Consider the following 17,875-nt stretch of genomic DNA (forward strand, 5'->3'; position numbering starts at 1 on the left):
ACGTGTGACGTTCGGCGCCGCTTTCCCGTAAGCCTAAAAGTTTGACAATGGTGTTTGGATAGTCGGTGGAATCACGCTCGACATTCCAAACACCATCGTCAAACTTTTAGGCTTATGGGAAAGCGGCGCCGAACGTCACACGTACACGTTTACACGTTTAAAACGTGCGCCTCAACCTCTCTATTATCTCTTGCATAACTTCTATAATGAACACAGTTCTTGACACTCCATTGTTTTTAGACCCCCATAATTTCAGTTTTTATTAAATAAAATGTTCAGAAAAGTACTTACAAAAATTCAAAGAACAGAAATTAACTAGTGCAAAAACATTATGTATACAACTGTGAAAGTCTCCTTCCATAAACCATTCATAGTTGTTAGTAAAATATACTTTTACAAATCTTAAATGTTACTTCTTCTTGTGTTTGTTGTCTGAACATAAAAATCTTTTGCAAAAGTGTTCATTGCCCAATTTGTTTGCAGTTCAAACTGTTTGTTAATTGATCACCACTGTACACATACAATGAAATTTGAAGTCATTATCTAGTCCAGTGACCTGCAAAAATATTTTAATTTGAAATCTTCCATCATATTACATGTTTATATGAAAGTTTCCACAACTAAGTGGTGGTTTCAGTTTTGCCAATTACACATTGTTGATTATTGGACATTCATTCAAGGTCATTTGGATGTTGAAAATGTTGCCAATGAAGAGAGAAATTTTTTTTTTATTTTTATGAAAGAAAACTGTTTGGAAATTAATTATTTTGGACATTTTTTACAAAAATCTATTGTTTCAATAATTCCGAAGTTCATTAAATACATGTACGTATTTATAATAGAATGTGTACTTATAGCTTTAGCCATTAATAAAGCTTGTTTTCATCAAGTAATGTGATTTTTTGTAATCTCAAACTCAAGATGGTGAATTCTTCGTAAAACTAGCCATTTGATCCTCTAGACAAAATTCACAGTAATTCTTTTTGAAGCACTTAAGCTTCTTTCATACATTATTTTCAGATTTTGCTTTAAATGTAATTTCTTTACATTTTCATTGTTTTCATTAAGTACATACCAACTGATGGGTTTTTCAAAATAACTTAAATTACTAAGTAATAACTCTTAGTATTAACACACACAATTTCATCCATTTGTTTACAAGTAAGATAATGTCATAATTTTATTTGAGAATTACAAAAAGCCTTGATTCAAAAAAAATTCTTATAATTTGAAGTCTTTTTTCTCCCTTGAATTTTAAAATAATGATGTTTTTACTGTATTTACAATCTGTTTGCTATGAATATGATCATTTCTGATGATCAACACAAGAATGCATTTTAAGACACAATTCTTAGAGGTAACAACATGTTATTAATGTAATTTTAATATTTTTATTGATTAGAAGAGTGATATATCTGATTAGATAGAGATAATCAGCAAAAATTATTCTAATGATTAAATGATAAGGTCTGATTAACTATTGGGGCTCAGTAGTTAACTCAGCCTTATCATTTGATCATATGTATAATTTGTATTATTGTATGTGTAAGTTAAGGATTGGGTTATGTTTTGATTGCAAACAAATTTATGAAAATGTCTTATGAAAAACAAATTTGCTTAGCTTCATAAATGTTGTAAGATAAACATTGTATGTTACCCCAAGATTTATATTAAATGATAATATAATAATTAATTAAATAATAAATAATATAATGTATTTATTATTATTACGTTAAAACTGATAATCTGAAGGTTCAACTTCATTTCTGTTCAGGGTGATTAAAACATTAAAATTCTTAGTCAATTTTAAGACCTCTAATAGACCGCCATATATATAAATTATCAAAATTTTGCCAATGAAAGTAAGCCTAGTATTCAAGAAAATGCTCATAGGTTTTCCTTTGGAAGTGGAGATTATAGAACTGTTTCATATTTACAAAATAAATTGTAATATGTAATATTTTAAACATAAGATTCACAGAATCTTTCTTTAGCTTAGATTAATGATTTCAGAAATAATATATAATAATTAGTTGTTATAATAAATAAACTGTCCATGCGCGCGCGCGCACACACACACAATGTTATAAGCCTTTCTAAACTCATCACAAAACAAACTAAAACATGAGTCTTTAATCACACACAAACTAAGTTCTGTTTTTAAAGAGATTTTTAATGTATTTTAAATCTTGATATACCTAACAATTTATAATTATTTCCAAAATACATCTTTATAATGTTTAAAGAACTTAGAGATTTTAAATAATATTGGCCATGTTTTTTCTTGTTGAAGTTAATAATTACAGTTTATTAAAAAAAATGTTAAGTGAACTTTGAGAAAAAAATAAGCCAGTCGTAATAACTTTGAAAAATATCTAGGGTTGAATGTGACATGCAATAAGAAAAGGTTGATATGTTTTAAAATTTAAAAGCAGCTTTAAAATCTTTTTCAAAAAATTTCATATGAGAAGGAAAAACAACTTAACTGTTTTTATTATCATCATTTCTTTTTATTTTTTGGATAATAAATAATTTTGGAAAACTTATCTACTTAGATTTTTCATTTGATGATATTTCTAATATCATTTCAAATTTTATTTTGAATATATAAAATCATTTTATTTAGGCCTTCATCACATAGTGGAGAATTAACAAAGCCTCCAGTGCCACCTTCTGAAACTCACATTCAACAACGACTACAGGAATGTGCATCAGAAACAAGTGCCCCAAAGATTTCTACACAAGATTCTCACCATATATCTCATCATCCAAGGCCTGCTGCAGTATGTTCATGATATAATTTTATTTAAATATAATTTAAGAAGTTTCAAATAGGAATAGTTATTAATATAGTTTGTCTACGATTACATTTGTCATACATCTTTTGACAATTACAGATAAATTTTTAGAATTTTTGCATATCTGAGTTTGTGATTTAAATTTTATGGCGATAGATATCTTCTAAAATAAAATTAATAAGTGTTGTGTCCAAAAAAATCTTTTGAAATATACATCAAAATATCTGGTAATAATTGTGATTTTGAGTAAGAAGTTTTTTGTCAAATTTTATCTATTTTTAATCCTACAAAATAGATATTCTCTTAAAATTAAAAATGAAGAACTTAATTTTTCATAGCTTTGGCTTGCAAGTTCCAAAGTTCTTAATTTCTGCTTAAAGATTAAGAGAATTTTAAAGTTTATCTCAATTGGAAATTTATTTATTATGGTTTTACTGATTTGTAAGTTTGTATTTTATTTTTCAGTTATGCACATTTGGTCTTCGTCAGTTAGGTGATGGCTTATTTCTTTTGGACAGAAGATGGGATTTACCTCGAGCAGCATTCAGAGCAGCTGTTCATACAGAAAGAGCAAGTCATCCTCCACCTTTAAAGTACAATTGTTTTCTGTATATATTTATTCAAATAATTTTAATTTTTAATGTAAAATAAATTACTGTCTATCATAGTTTTTATTATCTGTAGAATGTAAAATTTTTGCTAGTAATAAAAATGCTTTGAAATGGGTATATATTAATATAAAATGACAATAATAAGGAGAGAAACATTTTGAGAATGTTAAAACAGCTTTTAATGAATAAATAAAACTCACAATACATCAAAATATGCAAGCACTCTTGGAAAATACTATATTACTGCCGTCTGGTAAATTGAACATAGAATTGAAGAGAGCAGATTTTGAAAATGTCAGAATAGAATATATATAAGATTAAAATATAACAAATTGCACATAAATATTAATAAAAGTGTAAAATGTAATGTAAATTATAAATTTTATTTGTAATATAAATAAAAACAAAAGATGTATCAAATCTTTCATATACTTTATATTTACAATGCAAACTATATAAGGATAAAGATATATCAATAAAATGTAATATAAGATGTAGAAAAGTACTACTAAGAGGTCATTAAGACAGTATCTTGTGGAGAGCCACCCAATGTTTGAGTACTTCAAATGTGGGATTGTTGCACATTTGGTTGTTTAAGATGCATAGTCTTCCATATGTAAATCAATTTCCTGTCCCCCACAAGGAGAACAGGAAGTTGATTTAATAGTTGAGCTTCAGCCCAAAGAGGTTCAAAGGAAGCAGTCAGTACTAATTTAGTACAGTAGAGCCTCGAAAACTCGGCACTCGATAACTCGGCCACACCCTGGCAGGGCAAAATATCCTTAGTTAATTAATTTTCATGATAAAGACAGCTTTATGCCCCATAAGTATTTTTCTAAGGTCTGTCTTATCAGGTAAATTACTGTACAGTGTATTCATTAATTTTTATTTTCATGTAGTAAAGGCTCTATGCCTTCATAAAAGACGTACTTTTCCTTTGTTTAAGGATATTTGAGCAGTTTATTCTTTGTTGTATTCTCAAGCACACAATACATACAAGTATAGTACAGTATTTTCTGAGGACTCCACACTCGTACTTATTTTTTTAACGCAATTCCCGATAACCCGGCATTTTCACAAACTCGGCCACCCTTCGGTCCACATTAGGCCGAGTTTTCGAGGCTCTACTGTAATTGATAAAATAACATACACTTTACACCAGGAATGTTAGATAAGAGAAACATGCTAAAAACAGCATTAGAAGCATATATTTTAATTTGTATCTGTCACTACCACATTTTGATGCATTAATACTTACAAATGCTTACTCCTCAAGGCTGGTTACTCTGCAGGTATTAGATTTAAGGAAAGTGCTCTTTATTATCTTCTTCATCTGGCATTAAGGGCCTTGGAGGCCCTTAACTACAGTCACAATCCTGTTTTCTTGTGGCTGTTTCATAACCATTCTCTTTTTTTATATGATGGGGTTGTTAGCCCCATGCACAACCCCCAACCTGGAGCATGTTGTGCTTTATTATAACAGAAAATAATTACTTTCAATTTAACAATATATTTTATTGTGGAGCTCATCATGAGGAATGTTGAGTTTAGAGTTTTTAGCTCCCTGCTAGCTATTTGCTACCTACTCTTATATCTACTTTATGTAGATGATGTCTTGCTTGCATGGGATGGCACTGTGGAAGAGTTGTATGTCTTTATAGACATGTTATCTTCTGTCTACTCCACAATTAATTTTTCTATATAGCAAGAACAAGGTGCAGAGATACCATTTTTAGTCTTAACTATACACAGATTACCTACTAGGCTTGTGTTTTCTGTCAACTACAAGGCTGGTATGTTGCCACATATTGTCCCTGCTACTGCTTTCCAGCTCCCATCCTTTGTAAATTCTGCCATTTCCACTCTCATACATAGAATATTCTTAGTTCCATCCATCCATCCATCCAAGCATATGTAAACAAAGAGTTACAGATTATTTCTTTCATAGTATGCAGGACAGGGTATTCCCCATTCAAGTCTAGATATCTCTTTAACTGTGTCAAGAAGTCAATATATCCAAAGACAATTGCTGCATTGCTCACTCCCCAATTCCTTTGGTGGGTTCTTTATCTTAAGCATAGCCTATGTCTTTAGATCTCATGGCTTTATTTTACCAATTGTTTCCCAGCCTACATTGTGTAGGTTGTTGTGCAATGACAGGGACAATCTTGCCTTACATGAAAAATCATTGGTTTCTAGTGTTCTTTGAGACAATGTGACAACATTCTTATAGTTGCCCCTATATAGTGTTCAAGCACTTGAGATGTTGTGTTTAAAGGGATCTTAAACCCTACCTCTCCAGTGCTGCTTATGAGTGTGTCATTACAAAATAATCTTAATAGATTACAATGTGATCTAATAGGGAGAATATAATTGAACATATGTAGGTTGTTAAGGATATATTGTCTAAGTAAGGAATTGTTACATCCAGACACTCCATGTGCTCTCTTATTGTGTACAGTAGAGACAGGAAAAAGAAAAATAATATTCTGTGGTTTGGAATTTTAAATTTTGCTAAGGAGTAACCAGTGCTGGTAGTAGCAGTAATGACAAACTTTAATTTCTCCATGATTTGTTGTTGGTTGGATGGGTGAATTGTGGCATTTTTCCAGCTGGAAGAAGCTGGAAAAATGCCACTATCTATCCAGCTGGAAGAAGCTGGCTGAGATAACTATTGTGATTCTATTGAATTTATGATGAATGCCAAAGAAGAGAGTGGAGTTTAATCTTTTTATTCTTATATTCAGAAAAGAGATTCTTAGTGCTTCATTATCTCATTCAATAGTGAATTTGATGGAAATGTAAGATGAGGAAAGTTCACAAATTGTTTTAATTTGTCTGGGAAGACCTCTCAGGCGAAAAGTTTGTCATCATGTATTCCTGAGATACGAGAGGTATCTCTTGTATCTCAGGATAAGGAATGGGATAGGGAATAAGGAAAGTGCTGTACCTTTTTTTTTTTTTTTTTTGTTGTTGTTGTTGTTGTTTGAATTATTAATTCTGAAAAAAATGGCAGATAAGGATGAGCCCAGTGGGACTGTTTTTGGAGGTGATAGTAGTAGTTGAAATGAAAGATATTGTTTCATTTCAGTTAGTGCTAAGTTGCAAACTGCCAAATGCGTAGTTTTCCTTATGTGTCAAACTTGTTGAATCTAAAAACTCTTTTTGATTAGGAGAATGTTGGCAAACATGGTATCATAAAAGAGAGGCTTCCATGTACAGTACATTATAGTTTTTGTCTTTATATATGATGTAAATACAAAATATTTATATTATGAATAATAATTATAATTTACATTGTAAATATTAATAAAAGCATAAAATATAAAAGATATGTTCTATTCCAACATTTTCAAAATTGTTTTCTGCCATTCTACACTTGATTTGCCTGATGGTGGTAGACCAAGATTAAGGCATGGCTATAAGAAAACTTTGTTATTGTGTAAAAATCATGTAATTTGTCTCTGTTTAAGAATTTCCTAATTATATGGCATGTATTAGTGTGACTGCTTTCTGTAATATAATGTAGGTGCTGTTGTTAAGTCTAATGTTTCCACATTTTTGTGTAGTGTATATGGTATGATGCCTGGACAAGAAGATTTTGGGCACAATGATACAGTGTTATATGAAATAAGTTTATCATTTTACAATATTTTTTAAAACATATAAAATGAAAAATTAGATTCAGTAATTAATATAAATTTGTACTGTTATTCTTTTAATGAAAATATCAAGCATTAAAAATCTTTTCTTTTTCTGTTACAGAAAATTGTGTGTAGAATCGAGGTTACCACCAGTTCCAGAACCTGTTGATCCTAGTGATCCATATAGTTTTAGTTGCTCTGAGCCTGCCTCTTCACAGCCTTGTAAAAATCTTAATGCAGTGATGGGAGAAATGAAGACAGTTATTTCTTCACCTATTCATTCTGGGTTATCCCGTCCTACAATATCAGTGAATAATAAATCATCATTATCAAATTCATCAATAACAACTGGGTCCAAACCACCACATTCTAAATCTGTATCCAATAAAATTAAAATAAGAGAGAAGACATTTAATGCAAATAGAAATGGTTCTACTAATAATAATAACTCCGCGAAGAAGAAACGAAACACTTTATTGACATCAAGTTCAAATGGTGGAAGTAATGTGGCAAGAACATCTAGTGTGTCTACCTTTCAATCAACAACAAGTGCTGTTGCTCTGCCTCCACAAATACCCCTTCTTCCTCTCACTATAGGAGACCATTTAGGAGCTCTATCACAACTTCAGGTATCGACTCATCTCGTAACTAATCGCAACAATCTTGCATTATCTCCTGCAGTTGTTAGAAGTCAGAATGTTTCTGCAACTTTACAAAGTGGAACATCAAATAGGGGAACAAAAGATAGTAATAGTGTTGTGGTTACAGGGGTTGATATATTAAATGGTCAGTTGCCAGTTACTAGTGCTCTTTTACATTCTGTTACAGTCAGTAGGCCATGCAGTGCAATGCCAACACTTCTAGCAACACCAAGTGGTCTAGGAATAACAGTTGGTGCTGCAGGATTACAACTTTCACAGTTACAAAAAAATACAAGTGGGTGTGAAACAGAACTTGGAAATTCAATAAATTGTAAAGGTAGCAATAAAAGTTCAAATATAGCTACAACAGTGTCTGGTCCAAACAACAATGTTACTACTATTTGTACTACTGGTCCAGTGTGGAGTAGTGCCAAAAGTAAAACAAAAATTCGTAAACCTAGTACTAGTAAACCAACAATGATTGTTAATCATACAGCGACTGTTACTCATGCTTTAAACATGGGCCTACTATTAGAAAGTTCAGGAAATGGGAACTCAAATAATGGAGGAATTAATAATCATACATCTCCTCAAACATTATCAAGTCCTTCTGCAACTACAAGCCCACTTTTACGCTCAGTAAGTATTTTACTTCTATATGTAATAATAATAATAATAATTTAGAAATAGTCGACCGAAGTTTCATAAACTATATTTCTATAGATTTAACTTTCTGTAATAGTTTATTTTCAAGTATTACAGCTCTGTTAAATCAATGTTTTGCTGTTGAATATGATATTTATTATTAACAAGTGTTTTGGATGTGCAGAATGTAATAGTGGCAAAGTTTCACAAAAATTTGACGAAATAACAAAGTAAAAAAATTTTTAACAAAAAGGACTGCACAATCCTTATAGGTTTTGGCCCTATGTTAAATTGGCTGAAAGTTTTGTATGTTAGAGTTTTTGACTAAGTGATAAATCTGAATGAGCTCAAAGCTTGAAAATGTCTAGATTTTTGCTAAAGCCTAAATGGGATGTGTATAATCAGAGTTGTAACAAAAATTTCTCCCTGACCAATATTTGAAAAAGTAATAGTGCAGTCACTGTAGTCTTTTTCCAATGTATACTATATCTGGCTTGTGCTAAATAGAGATGTGAATTTTCATCTTTCCAGCCTTCTATTAAAGGAGGTTGTTGTAATCTCAGCATCTAATGTAAATAGTGCAATATTGTCAATTATGAAGTTGCATCACATGAAAACTACATACTATCATCTTTTAATGCATTCCAAATATTGTGGGATCCTAGAATATTCTGTCAAATATGACAGGTGAATGCTTTGCTGCACAACACATAACAGGTAGCAGTGCATTGCTGAATAACATGAATGCAATGTAGGAGTGGTTTAGATTAGCAATGATACATTAGTTAGGTTAATAGTGTTTGATTTAATGATGATTGGAATTTTCATTATATTTGATCATTTGTATATCCATATCATTAACCTATTGTGCATTTAATCACTAAGATGCTGCTCACCCCAAATTTCACACCATGTTTTAAGGTAAAATAGACTTGGTATCACATATGTTGCATGCAAACATGGAGTACACTTTCCAGTGGTGCATGTTGTGATGGTTACACATTCCATTCTGGGGAAAATAGTTCCTTGTCAGTCCATAAAATGTGCTGAAGAAGTTGTACTGCATGAAAAATGTATTTCATGCAGTACAACTCCTTCAGCACATTTCTTCAGTACAGAACATATTGGGGGCACATCCTTTTGTGAGGTGTTCAGCACATCCTTCAGTACAGAACATATTTGGCAATATTGATAAAGGATACTAAATAAAAGCATGATGACAAATTCATATCTTGGTTTTCAATTTTTATAGAAATGGAGCCTTTAACCTTTGGATGGTACAGTTGTGGTTCGTCATGCTGTGAATTTAACATTTAACATGTTCCACTCAAATTGCTGTATGGCACTGTGGCATCTTCTGCATGTTGCTGATTGTAGATAGCAGTGAAATGGGTGCATGTCATGGTGACAATATCTGATTTATTTGTGCCTGCTGCAATCCATAACCTGTCCTTACCAAGGCTAGAAAGATGTGTAAATGGACACCCTATATATACTGTTGATAGATAATTTTAGAAAACATAATCAATGTTAGCATTTTTCTACTTTTTTTTATTACTTCAATAATTAGAGTATATGATAATAATAATAATAACTCTCCCGTGGTCACCACCTGGTCGTGGTGGGAGAGCCCAGTAGTTTTACAGATCCATAGGGCAATGCAGGCTGGAGCACAAGCTCCTGGTAGGGACACCCATGCCAGTAAGGTCTATGGGGAGAAATGAAGCTAAGAGTGACCACACACCCACATTCTGTGGAGATAATCATTATGGTAGTAACCAGATCCAAGTATGATACCGGCTCGGACGTCGCCCGGATTAACAAGGTCCGCGTTCGTGGGTTAGGCAGAGCCTCACGTTTGAAAAATAGGCTCCAGTCTCCCTTGGTTACCGGTGGCGAAAGCAGCACTGGCCCAAGCATGGCTACTGCAATGCCCTCAACAGAAGTGAGGAATCAACCTAGCCTTGGTGTTTCTGTGGCAATGCATCCACAGACCACAAAGGCTGGAAAACCACGCCAACAGATGAAATGGACAACAGAAATNTCAGTCTCAATGGTGTCCACTATTTGGAGGTTATACTGTATTTTATAAAATAATAATCCATGATTTATGAAATTCATTAATTTGATATGCCAATATTTTGTAAAAGACAATTTATTATTTAATTTATTTTGAATTTTTATTCATAATGTATTTAAATTTGTATTGTAGGATTCTGTAAGTCCTCAGGTGCCTGTATCTTCTCCATTGCATAATGGTCTGGGACCTTCACCACCACCTTTTCTAAATCAGAAAAGTATAAGTAGTAATCCTTCAGGAACAAGCATTTCTAATCATGCTTCAACGAGTCCAGCATCAAGGACAAGTACACCAAGTCCAAGTACAGACCTGTCTTCACCAGGTAGCACAGGTAGTGGACCAAAAGGTATTGATATTTATTAGTTTAAATGTTTAATTATTCTTTGTGTAAGTATAGTCTTTAAGCTATCCTACTCTGTTATATTTTAGACATTAACTGATAGGAAAAAATCAGTTAAGTTTTGAATATTTTAAAGAAGGCAGAGAATTTTTTTGTTAATTTTAGATAGATAATCCTCAATTTTCTGACAGAGATTTTATTCAAATATCAATTGCTTCTTATTGTTTATTAGCTTTTTGTCAAGACAGTATTCTTATGTTTTTACAGGGAATTTTTCCAGTTTGTATTTTTGCATGTTACATTAATTCAAACAAAGTACTTATTAAGTTTGTTTTATACAGTCAAAAAACTTTTTGATGTTAACTTTTAATTGGAAAAAGAATTGTTAAAGATACTTTTTATTTCCAACAAGAGATATAAATAATTTTTTAGTATTTAATAATAATAATAATAATAATATGAAATTATTAAATGTTTCCTCTGAAATTTATTAATTTTCTCCAAGTAGATATGAATTTGTATATATATGGTACATAAAAAAAGCTATTTTCTTACATGTATAATAAATAAACTATCTCACACAACTTTTTTAGCCAGTAATTGAACTTTAACGTAATTTTCGAACATTTTGGCCTTCACCAAGACCTGCCTCAGGTGTTTAACAAAACTGACTTCCAAAAATTGGAACGTTAGAACAATGATGCTCGACTTTAAACTTTGAATATATTAGATTCGTGCGGTTGATTGACTTTGTTTGAATTTCTTGTGCAGGTGCTTCCACGCATGCACCACCATCTAGCAGTCTTTTTAAAGTTAATACAGTTGCCTTTCAAGTTGCTTTATAAATTTCCCATGCCTCCAGGCTACAGATATGGTCTGTTTGAAAGGTCTGCCTAATTAATCTGGTGTTCTGGAGGTCTGCATGTACTTCTGTGTAGCATACGTGGACGGGGCGGTGGTATGCCTTTTGTTCACAAGGTTTGTAAGTTGAGAAGAAGACTGTTATAATGTGTTATAAATATAGATGACTTCATTATAAAATAATGTCAAGCATTTTTATAAGAGGCAATTTGGGTGTCATAGCAGCAATTTTCTTCTCAAAGCAGCCAAAAGCTTATCATAGTAACATTAGAAAGAAGTGGAAGGAATGGTGTCCACAAATACAATAAAAGCAATGTAGGACATGCTATTGAAAAGTCTGCAACAAGCAATTCAGCACCTTTTAGTGCACAAAAATAATAAATATATGGCAACTAAGAGTTAAATGCATGATTTGTGTAAATACAGTGGATGATCAGTTAGCGAACATAAACCATTCCAAGACTTTGTTCGTTAACCGATTATCAATTTACCATAGGTTTTTATGGGAATTTGATTAATTTGTTCTGGAGACTCCAAAAAATAAAAACTATACACTTTCTTACTACGTTTATTTATATATAATAATAAAAATACATTACGTAACCAATTTGGCTCTAGAGGTAAGTATTAGGCACTACCTCGTATTAACATTAATAATTATTAATTAATGAAAATAATTTAGAACTGCTCGGAGAAAACGGCACTTAATGCTTACCTCTAGAGCCAAATTGGTTATGTAATTCATTTAGTAATTATCCTTAAACTAGCCCAATAGAATTTCAGCATTTGGTTGGTGTTTAGCTATATTATGTATCAGGTCTAACGGTGTTTGTAAATAAAAATATATATACAGTAGACTCCCAGACCCCCTATAACGCTTAGATACATTCCACTTTATAAGAATTTTTATGTTGTAGGAATCCTTAAATACATGAGCCAATCACAGCCCGACACGTATGAAGTTTACGGACTAAGTCTGTTTGAAAGGTTTTCTTCTATAAAATTAACCGATTCTGGACTAATTCGACTCAACATTTCCAAAACACGTATAATTTTTTGGGAATAATCCGTATAAATTATGCTATAAACAAAAAATTGTAGGATTACTTACCGAGTCTGCACCGTTCAACTACGCCATTGCTTATGCTTGTTTTCGTCGCGGAGCAGCGCACCAAACAGCGGCCGCATTTTCTGATAAATTATTTCTCTGTGAAAAATTTGTTGACCTCTGGAGACATCATTAATAGAAATAATTTTTATGGCCCTTGAATAAGAAATGTTTCTTTCACAAAAAATGTATAAAATTAGTGCTGTATTAGACTTACGGTACCTAATTTACATACTGTACAGACGATAGTAAACTCAACTTACTAGCCTAAAATCTCCGTAGCGTGTTGCCAGGCGGCAGAAAGCATATATATAATTATAATAAAGTTACAATAAATTAAGTTAATATATAATTATATATACAGTACCTAATTTATATATAATTAATATATAATTATATGTACAGTACCTAATTTATATATAATACTGTACAGACGATAGCAAACTCAATTTACCTGCCTAAACTTTCTGTAGCGTGGCACTGGATGGCGGAAAATAGTTCGGCTGCTCATCCACTATTGGTCCAGATTCGACCAATCTTGTCGCGACACGAGTCGACGACGACGTTTTACGAGTCCCTTTATACAAATACTGCCGCAATTTTTTCGCTACATTATAGGAATTTTCATTATAGGAACCCACGTTATAGGGGGGTCGACTGTACACAGTCTTGCATTTTTGTTAGTCATGTTTTTTTCGTTTGTGGGGATTAAAGAATCTGTCTAATGCCGATTGCTTTTCTCTCTTCTTTAGTATTTTTCAGAAGTAATTAATAGCATTGTAATTGTAGAGGTTCCTAAGCCTATTAACTTCAACCTGGTTTGGATGCCATTCTAAGACCATTGTTCTGACATCCTCCCACTTCTTCAAAAGATATTTAATAACAGATTTTGGCATTAATTAATCCTCTTTTTCAGAAGAAAACATCTTGCCGAGTGTCTTGGTGTTATTCATTCAAGAGTTCTTGGCGTTTTTCTGTCGTCAGATCTGTTTCAGGTTTTATTATGAGCTATTCAATGTTTTTTATTTCTCAGATGTGATTTTTGTTACTCCTTAAGCTGCTTGAGTCTTCTCAATTATACTGTATCTTTCTTAGATAAGATTGAACTGCAGCCTACTGTAGATCTGTTCATGCCATACTGCCAAGCAACATCAGACATCTTCTGCCCACACTCTACCTTTGCTATTATACTCTCACCTTTCAAAAATAAAAACTGACACAAAACTTAATGAGAGCTTTCCCAACAGCTTTGTGAATACTATAAAATAATTGTTTCTGTCAGAAAAATAAAGGGCTGGAATTACAAAGGAGAGTTTCAAAGTTCGGAGGAATACTATCCGATCAGTATATACTGAGTTGAGCGTTGATGTCAATGTCTCCTGCACTCCGAAAAGTTTCAAATTCTTGCCTGAAGACAAGGGAAGACCAATCAGTATTCATTATTTTACATCTCTTCTTCTTGTGTTTGTTCTGTGAGGTGTTCGTTAACCGATCACCCACTGTAATTTCATATTGTTGACAATTATGAGAAATATGATTGGCAGAATTTGTGCTACATTTGGATGCAATAAAATGATATATTTATTAAAAAATATTTTAAAAATCCCTAAAATTGTGTCTAAGTTAGAAAATTTTCTAAAAAAAACATTTCAGGTTTTACTTTTTTTTTTTTTTTTAAGATAAAATTTTTATTAATAGGTGTAAGAACTGGATGTGTTAATATCAAAAAAGAACAGAGTTTCACTTAATTTTAAAAAAGGAAGGACCTACAAAATTAAATACATTATGTTGTGACTGTAGTGATCATTATCCTTGTTTTTGCTGGATTGTTCTCATAATATGCTTGCTTTCAAATTCTGTAAATTCATGTAGAAAGTGATAATTATTTTTTGAGAATTGAAAATATCAGATTCATTTTGTTGCAATTGAATTTCAAAATATGAACATTATAAGTAAGTTTCAAATTCAATAATAATAGAGTAGAGTATTGATTATCTGACTCAATTGGGGACTGGGGTTGGTCGGATAACTGAAAAAACAGATAACCGAAAAATATGAAAAAATACATTATTAGTGTATCTTATGTAATTAGTATATTAGTATATCGCTATTAACCTACTTTGCATTGAATTTTCATCGATGTTAAGCCTAACAAAAATATTTTTAAAATAATAATCGTCTCTATTGTATCGTTAAAAATTAGAAAATTAAGCCTTGTTAAAATACTAGCTCCCTTTCATGGTTGAGCCAGTGTTGCCAGCTAAAACACATAAAAGTAGTATTAAAGTAACCAAGACATAGCCAAATATTGTAGCGCCACATCACTAGCAGACATTTGAATTTGCCGACTAGAATGGTCGGTTAACTGATGTGACGGTTAATCGGGGATTGGATAATCAATGCTCTACTGTATCTGTAGAATTTTTGTTTTCATTTGATCGTACTTTCATATTTCCATTCATGAATAATAATTAAAATTATTATGAAATACATATCCTGAGGATATAATATACATGGTTATAATTCATGTAATTTATGCATCATTATATAAATTATTTTTGTTCTATTGGGTTGTTCGGAAAGTAATTTTGTTTTTTTTCCATTGGGGAAGAACACAATATTTTTATAATAAATAAATATTTTATTGAATTATATATTGACCATTTTGGTCAAATACCTGTTGTCATCGTTTCTGGTAGTGGCATGATTTCACATTTACAAAAGTTTTGATCGTTGCTTACAAAAAACTGATCCAAGTGATTTTTGACATTGTAATTTCAAGTAAATGTCTTACAGTTAAAAAAAATTTGTATAGACCAGAACAAGTAATAATCTGAGTGTGCTCAATCTGGTAAATATGGTTGGTGTGATGGCAAGTCCCATCTAAGTTATAACAATTTCTGACGAGTTACCAAACTTGTGTGAAATTTGACATTATCATGGTAAAACACTACAGTTGTTTTGTTGATCAATTCTGGCTGCCTTTTCTGTTTGATGATATTACTCAGTTTGTTTACTCGATGGCAGTACACTTTCGAATCAGTTGTTAAATTGTCTGGTAAAAGCTCCAAAACAAAAAAAAAAAATTCCTTAAAGATATATGGGTTCCACATGTTCTTAAAGAGAACATCTCTCTTTAAAAACATGTGGAACCCATATATCAAGCTTTGAAACAAAACCAATTTATTTCAAGTAATCATAAACGGTTCAATTTGACAAATTTAATCTCTTAGTGATTTCACGTGTTGTTATTTGGCAGTTTGCTTCAATCAGTACCTTTATTTTGCTTTCATTGGCTTAAACTGGCCATGCAGAACGTGGTGCATCTTCAATACTGAAATTGCCAGAACGAAATTTTGTAAACCAGTTTTGGCACTGTCGTTCTGTCAATACATCATCTCCACACACGTCACACTTTTTTCTTGCTTGAACAGCATTCTTGCCTTTTCGGTAACAAAAGAGCAAAATTGCCAAAAATGCTGCTTTCGATCTTCCATATTTGATGGGACACAAAAAATAAACAATTGCACAAAATCAAACAAAATGTTTTACAAATAAACCTTAAAATGCTAGCTGTCAAGATACATAATGTAAAAAGAGAAGACACTGAGGTCGGCGTTACGTGTGCGTTTTTTTAATCGCTAGTACTTTCAACAAACATATAGTCGTCGTCATCAGGTGAGCACCAAAACGATGTTGCGAAGGGTAGACACACCACCGAGCTCGCAAGAAAAGTACTTGAGCAGGGTTACAACCCACTATGGTCCCAAGCGGTTATGCTCAAGAGCTGTAAGGATCGAAAAATCGTTTTCATATGGGAGTCTCTTCTTACTACCACCTTGGACACGTGCAACATTCCAACTCTTGAGCTGCCCAGTGTATGGGTCACACTATACAAGCAATTAAGTAAAAATTAGCATTCTCCAGAATGCGTATAGTGTGTGTCTAGATCTGCGCATGCGCATATTCGCACATCATGGAGCTTTCTGCTCGTTTGTTTTTCAAACATTTTTGAATATTTCTATCATGTTCCTAACGACTTTGACTAAAGTTTCAACTTAAATTTAAGCGTTCTATTCCAACTCAGATTATTTCCGTTTAATTCTTTTGGTAAATCTTCGTATTCACCTGATGATGACGACTATATGTTCGTCGAAAGTACTAGCGATTAAAAAAAACGCACACGTAACGCCGACCTCAGTGTCTTCTCTTTTTACAATACATAATGATAATACAGTTTAGAATGAAAATGGCAGGAAAAATACAACTAATCCGTCTAGTGGTAAAAAAAAAAAAAAAAAAAACGAAATTACTTTTCAAACAACCCAATATTTTATTTAAAAAATAAAATGTTACCATCAACTTGTATTACTATGTTAATAGGATGTTCAGTTTCTATATAGATTTCTGTATATAAATAGCTATTTCATCATTTTGTAATACAGTAGACTCCCCTATAACGCTTAGATACGTTCCATGTTAATTGAATTTTACGTTGTAGGAATGATTAAATACATGAGCCAATCGCAGCCCGATAGATGTGAAGTTTACGGACTAAGGCTGTTTGAAAGGTTTTCTTCTATAAAATTAACTAATTCTAGAGTAATTCCACTCAACATTTCCAAAACACATATAATTTTTTGGGAATAATCCGTATAAACTATGCTATAAACAAAAAATTGTAGGATTACTTATCGAGTGTGCACCGTTCGATTACGCCGTTGCTCAAAGCTTGTTTTCGTCGCGGAACAGCACACGAAACGGCGGCCGCGATTTCTGATAACGAATTTTTCGCAGAAAAATAACTTGACCTCTGGAGACATCATTAATATAAATAATTTTTATGGCCGTTGAATAAGAAATGTTTCTTTCACAAGAAATGTATAAAATTAGTGCTGTATTAGACTTACGGTACCTAATTTACATACTGTACAGACGATAGTAAACTCAACTTACTCGCCTAAACTCTTCGTAGCGTGGCGCTGGACGGCGGGAAGTATATATATAATTATAATAAAGTTACAATAAATTAAGTTAATATATAATTATATGTACAGTACCTAATTTATATATAATACTGTACAGACGATAGCAAACTCAATTTAGCCACTCCATAGCGTGACGCAGGGCGGAGGAAAGTAGTTCGG

The 17,875-nt window shown here is 32.2% G+C and overlaps 1 protein-coding gene across 1 annotated transcript in view; it reads left to right on the plus strand.

Moving 5' to 3' along the window:
* LOC111628436 (mucin-5AC-like) overlaps window positions 1–17,875 on the plus strand; it is a 242,134-nt gene that overhangs the window by 206,397 nt on the left and 17,862 nt on the right. The window contains exons 8-11 of the mRNA XM_023372220.1: window positions 2,627–2,783; window positions 3,264–3,391; window positions 7,175–8,333; window positions 10,552–10,765. Coding sequence (XP_023227988.1) covers window positions 2,627–2,783; window positions 3,264–3,391; window positions 7,175–8,333; window positions 10,552–10,765 — 1,658 coding nt within the window. The remainder of the gene's footprint in view (window positions 1–2,626; window positions 2,784–3,263; window positions 3,392–7,174; window positions 8,334–10,551; window positions 10,766–17,875) is intronic.

Source organism: Centruroides sculpturatus, unplaced genomic scaffold, assembly GCF_000671375.1.
Source record: "Centruroides sculpturatus isolate CEXI.00-Female unplaced genomic scaffold, Cexi_2.0 scaffold320, whole genome shotgun sequence".
Taxonomy (NCBI): Eukaryota; Metazoa; Arthropoda; class Arachnida; order Scorpiones; family Buthidae; genus Centruroides; species Centruroides sculpturatus.